Genomic DNA, 6133 nt, shown 5'->3' on the forward strand with positions numbered 1-6133 from the left:
CGCGTTAATGAGCTTTTCGCAGCTTCTTCTTCATATATTTATCTTCATGGTTTGAATGATTGCGTTCTTAAATCAAGTCTCAGTTGTTGCATGAATTTTGGACTGATTCTTGTGAGTTTGAATGTATATAATGGGTTAATTTCATTCATGGCTCACTTGAAATGTTTATAACTGTCCAGATTTCATATAACTTTTATATCATGCCAGCTTAGCTTTGCTCCCGGTTTCACCCGTGCGCTGATACCGCTGTTTTAAAGGCTGTTTTGCGAGTTCTGTCGATATAGCTACCGATGTGGCATTGACATGGCGTACGATGTGGCACGAAACAATCTTAAAAAGCAGCTATTGGTAGCATGGTGAAAGCCGGAGCAGTTAAGTGAGCTTTATGTAAAAAGTTATGTGGCCAGCATTATAAAGTCGTGAAAACATTTTGTAGTATGAAATCGAAATTAACCCGGGTAAATATATACATATGTATTTGGCTTGAGACACAGAGAGAGAGAGCTTGCTTCTGTGTTTTCAATCCTTGTATTGATTTTGAGAAAAATGGATCCAGTGAGTCTCTGTCTTTCACCTTTGTGTTCTTGCATGCAAATCTTTGTTACGCCTCAGAGCATTAGCTATGTGTTCCGAACCAAAGAGAAAATTGATGATTTGAAGAACACCATGAAAAATCTCATGGCCACGAAGGAGGATGTTCAGAGAAAGCTTGATTATCCTCAACACAACGGGAAACTACTCGATAATCAACATCAAGTTAAAGACTGGCTTCGCGATGTAAAGCTTCTTCTACCATAACTATAGGATGACTTTTTCTTTCCTCTTTTTTTGGTTGCCTCTAAATCCATCATAGTATTCTAGGTTTTGGTTTGTGTTTTTCAGTTTGTAATATAGAAAAAGTAAGTTGTGTTCCTACAAAGATTTCTAATTACATCTTTTGAATTGGTTTTGAACAGGTTGGAGAAAAGGAAGATAAAGTAGAACGATTATTGGATGAATATGGCAAAGGTAATTGTGTTCCAGCAGGCTCTTGTTCTCTAAATTGTTTTTCAAGGTATAAAATTGGCAGGAATGCATTCAAATTGAAAGAGGAGATAACTCAGTTGACAGCAAAACAGCCAGAAATCAAATTTACCGACATACCACCGCCTAAACTAGTTCCTGAATCATATAAAACAGTGGGGAAAGAAATCAGGTCCAACGTTGATATTGCTCGCAGTTATCTGGCAGATGAAAGAGTTGGTATAATTGGCATATGGGGCATGGGGGGTGTAGGCAAGACCACACTCTTGAAAAGAATCTACAAATCATTGTTAGATGACGCAAACATGGGATTCAATCATGTGTTATTCATCGAAGCTTCAAAAGGTATTAAGCTGGAAGAACTTCGAAAGAGGATTTCCGAAAGTTTGCAATTGCAGCGTGCTGGTAAAGAAGACATCTTCAATGTTTTAAAAATTAGCAATTTTGTATTGCTCTTGGATAATATATGGGAAGAAGTAGATCTTATTAATTTTGGAATTCCCCATCCTTATAGTGATGATAATTCCACCAAACAATATAAACACAAAGTGATTTTCACTACTCGATCAGAAGATGTGTGTGCCCAGATGGGAGCAAGTAAAAGGATTAAAGTCGAATGCTTGGGATCAAATGAGGCATGGGATCTTTTCAAGGACAATGTAAATCTAGATATTATTGAGTTAAATGAAGAGTTCAAAAAATTAGCAAGACAAGTGATGAATGAGTGCAGTGGTTTACCTCTTGCTCTAAAAGTGATCGGTAAGGCCATGTCAAACAAAAAAAGTATCCCCGAATGGAACTGTGTTTTGAGATCACTGAAAAGTTCAAGTACCAGAGTAGTTCAAGGCATGGAGGAATCATTATTTCCCATTTTGAAGTTCAGTTATGATAATCTACCTGATAATATCAAAGAGTGCTTCTTATTTGGGTCAATGTTGCGGAGGATATCTAAATATGAACTTTCAGAATGTTGGATGGGTTTAGGCCTGATTGGTGATTTTGTCGATATGCCAGAAGCTTATGACAAAGCAGAATATATCCTCAAGATTCTAGAGGAATCATGTTTATTGTATGTTTCTGATGATGGTCGTGTGCACTTCCATGATGTCATTCATGAGATGGCAAAGTGGATAGCATCAGACTACGGGATGAACAGGAATAAATGGATAGTGAAAGACTATCATGTGTCCACAGAAATATCTACAAATGACACAGAGAATTGGAGATTCGCAAAACTAGTGATTATGGGTCGCATCAAGCTTTTGCCAATTTTGTCTCATCAATGCTCTGATTTGATGTGTTTATTCATAAAATCTAGTTTTGATTTGGAAAGAATTCCTGAAGGATTTTTCCTGCAAATGCCAAATTTGATATGTTTGGATCTTTCACTCTCTGATATCAAAGAGCTTCCAAAGGACATCAAATGTTTGGTTAATTTACAGTACCTAAATGTTTCATCCACAGCGATCTCATCACTTCCAAAGGAGTTGGTATATTTGAATAAATTGCAATATCTGTTATGCGGAGATACAAAGCTTAGCAAGGTAAAGGATGGTCTCATGTCAAGATTACACAAGTTGAGAGTCATTGACCTACATCCGACTGGGTGGTTAGAACCAAAAGAGTTATAAATGTTGAAGAAACACAGCAACATCAAAGCAATAGGAATGTGTGTAGTATCACAAGAGGTTTTCCAACAACTCTCATGTTTGCCAACAACCGGACTTTATATACAAAATTTGGATAACTTAATCTCTCTTTCATATGATACTTTGAGTTGCAAGAATCATGGATTCTTGCAAGAACTAACAATTGATTCATGCCCACAGCTTAAGGAGCTTGTGATGAATGGAAGTGAGACTCACCTCAATAACCTCACAATCTCTAATGTTGAAAAACTGGAGAATCTTATTTGGAGAGATATACCGCCTCAAAAAAATTTTCCTATGTTGAAGAAGTTAGTTATATATAAATGTAATTTGGTGAATTTTTCTTGGGTCCTGCATCTCCCATGCCTTTTTTATTTAAAAATCCAAGATTGTACGGTGCTGGAAACATTATTTTATGTGGAGGAGGAGAGAGAAATCCAACCAGTCTTGGAAGTCCCTATGTTTCCTGCCCTGAAATATTTATATTTAAGTGACCTATCAAATTTAGTGAGCATAAACAATTTTGCATTGGATTTCCCGAGACTTTCATTGCTTTCAGTTTGTGGATGTCCTAATCTTAGAGTGGAATGATGCGTCACCTTACCATTATACCACTATTATGGCTGGTATGTTTCATGCTTTTCTTTTGTTTTTTTAACACAAGTCATTTCAAGTAGTAATATTTTGCATATAAATAAACACTTGTTTATATTTATTGCCAACTTATTCCCATGTACTGTGGGTTCATGATATAATTGTTTATTATTTAACCAATCTTATAAGAATTTTTTTAAAATTGTAGAATCTCTGTTTTTATTAATCATGCTTAGTTCTTATAATATAAGGGGTTTTAATTTCCATTAGTATCTGTATATCTCTATAAAATTTCAATTTGGATGGGGAATTTATTAATTAAACGTGCACATTATAGCTTATTATCTTGTTTAACAGCTATATTAAAACCTTGATAAATGAATATTCCATAAATTAATAAATTTAATTACATAAAATTTTCTTATGGTCCCAATTTGGCTAACGTGCTATATTAATAATTTTTCTAAATTAATGTATATGATAATAATTTTTTATAAAACTCTTTAGAGACCAATAAAAATAAAAATCAATAATTCATCAAATGCAAATGACAAGTATTATACAAAATTTGTAATATTAAAGTTTTTTTTAGATTACTTCTATTTTACTCTTTCCTAAAACATGCATTCAAAACTAAGAATTGATTGTTCTTTATAAAATTTATTTTCAAATCCACTCGAAACTTTGCATTACACTTCATCTTTGATTACCTTTTAAATTGAAACTTTTATGGTGCAGGGTTAAAGTACACTCATCATTGTTTCCAAAGTTTATTCTTTTTTATAATTATGTGAATACAATAGTACTTGATTATGGCCTTTGAAATTCTTGTGGTAATTTTGACCACATTTTTTACTTTTAAATTTTAATAATAAAAAAAAGTCCCCTCTACAAGTTGTTCTTCATATGTGTAGATTGCATATAATTTTGATCTCTATGTTGTCTTTTATCTTTGCTTTTTTTAATTGTATAAAATATAACAACTTCCTCCAAATTAATAAATATTTATTTATTAATAAATTAACAAATTATCTATTTATTGATAACTAAATAATCTCTATAAAATAATAAATTTTTTACTCAAAAATATTATTTTATAGAGATTTACTGTAGTATTTATATAGTTTGTCATGCACCGATTGCAACACCATGACTTGGAACATTATTAAACACATGGCCATTGTTTGAAGCATGGAAGTAGATGTACAAGTCTTACTAAAACTAGCAACATTAACATGTTAAGAATGATTAATCTATGGAATATTCATGTCTTTGAAGTATGTGTATAATGGATTGCTTCGTTGAAGTGAATGAAACATTTTCAAATTTTCTCTCTTTCTGCATGTTTTGCTCAAGCTAGAGATCCTCTCATGCTCAAACTAAGAAAGATCATCATTTGGGAATATGTTCTGGTTTTTTTTTTTCTTCTCATTTCCAAATTCAATGTGAAACTAACATTGAGGAATCATTCTATCCATTGACAGGTCTTTAATTTCCAAGGTTTCGCATCTCCAAAAGCTTCTCAGTACTACAAATTATCTTTGCAATTAATCAGTGATCTACCAAATTTACTATGCAATTATGCTTTGGATTATTGATCTAGTGTTGTTTTTGGTTTATCTTCTCAAATTTGAACACTTCGATTGGTTGCTTATTTATGCCAGCGTGAAGACATATTATTATTTGGTTTCCAAGTTCAAGGTTTGTTTACTATTATTATTTTATGTATTTTCTAAATTAATTATGGCTTGAAAATTGATCAATTGAAGGCAATAATTGTTGGATTTTATCTTTCATTTGAACCACTTTCAATTAAGTTGTGTTTTTTGTACATGTTGGATTTCTTTGGAAGCATATATGTAAGCATGGTCAACCATGCTTTGCTTCTTTTGTTTTTTCCTCCCTACCATGCCCTGTCTCCACTGTGGAAAGAACACCCCCATCTTGCCCATTTCTTGGTTGGACTTCACCCTGACAACCATGCCTCCCTCTCCTTTGGCCACACCATGAAATCATTCCTTGGCATGGGAAATGTCAGAAATTTTAAGCTTCAAGAGGCCAAGGTTCTCTTCATCTTCTTCTTCTTCATCATCTTGCTCCAACTTTGGAGAACTTGATTGGTTGGAGGGTGGAGAGAGAGCTCTAGAGTGGAGTGGCTTCTTCTCTATAGCTATTTGGGTAAGGAAGCTCTTATTTTGCTTTTAGTTGAAACCTTATCTCTCATGCTTTGCGTGTTGCATTGTGATGTTTGTCATGAGTTGTAAGCCTTGTGTTGATTGAGCATGTGCTAAGCCTTAGAAAAATCCTTGCTTGGCTAAATTCTATCTTGTGTGTTCTTGGAATGTATGTATTATTCTCAGCATGGTTGTTGCCAAAAAGATGCTAACACTTGGTCTTTGATCATGCACAAAAGGTGCTTGTTGAAATGCCTTGGAGACGTTGTTGTTAGATTTTCTTCATTTTTTTGTCAAGTCTAATCACCTTAAAATTGTGTGAACCTTAGATGTTTATTCAAGCTTGTCTCTATCACTTTCTTGCTATGCCAACATGTCTTCCCAAGCCTAATAGTTACTTTTCTTTGAGTAAGAAGTGCTTAGGATGCTCTCACTAGTTCATGCCATTGTTGGTGTAGTCAAATGCTTAGTGGGTTTTAATCTGACATTGAGCATTTAGATTTGGTTGCTATTTATAGGAGATCTCAAGAAGGGTTGCTTTGGCTTTGGGAGTGGGTTTAAGTGGGAGCTATTCCAAGTAAGCAATTCCACATATAGTTTTCAACTATATTTTATTATATATATATATATATATATATATATAAATTTCAGTTATATGTATTTTAATTATGTACTTGTGTATTATCCGCCATC

At 33.6% G+C, this 6133-nt stretch overlaps 1 protein-coding gene across 1 annotated transcript; it reads left to right on the forward strand.

The window, feature by feature from the left end:
* Positions 1 to 505: 505 nt before the first annotated feature.
* LOC120252513 (probable disease resistance protein At4g14610) lies at positions 506 to 3298 on the forward strand. The gene is made up of 2 exons (XM_039260683.1): positions 506 to 777; positions 957 to 3298. The coding sequence occupies exons 1-2, from the start codon at positions 547 to 549 to the stop codon at positions 2652 to 2654; spliced, it is 1929 nt and encodes a 642-aa protein (XP_039116617.1). The 5' UTR covers positions 506 to 546; the 3' UTR covers positions 2655 to 3298.
* The last annotated feature ends 2835 nt before the right edge of the window (positions 3299 to 6133 follow it).

Source organism: Dioscorea cayenensis, chromosome 21, assembly GCF_009730915.1.
Source record: "Dioscorea cayenensis subsp. rotundata cultivar TDr96_F1 chromosome 21, TDr96_F1_v2_PseudoChromosome.rev07_lg8_w22 25.fasta, whole genome shotgun sequence".
Taxonomy (NCBI): Eukaryota; Viridiplantae; Streptophyta; class Magnoliopsida; order Dioscoreales; family Dioscoreaceae; genus Dioscorea; species Dioscorea cayenensis.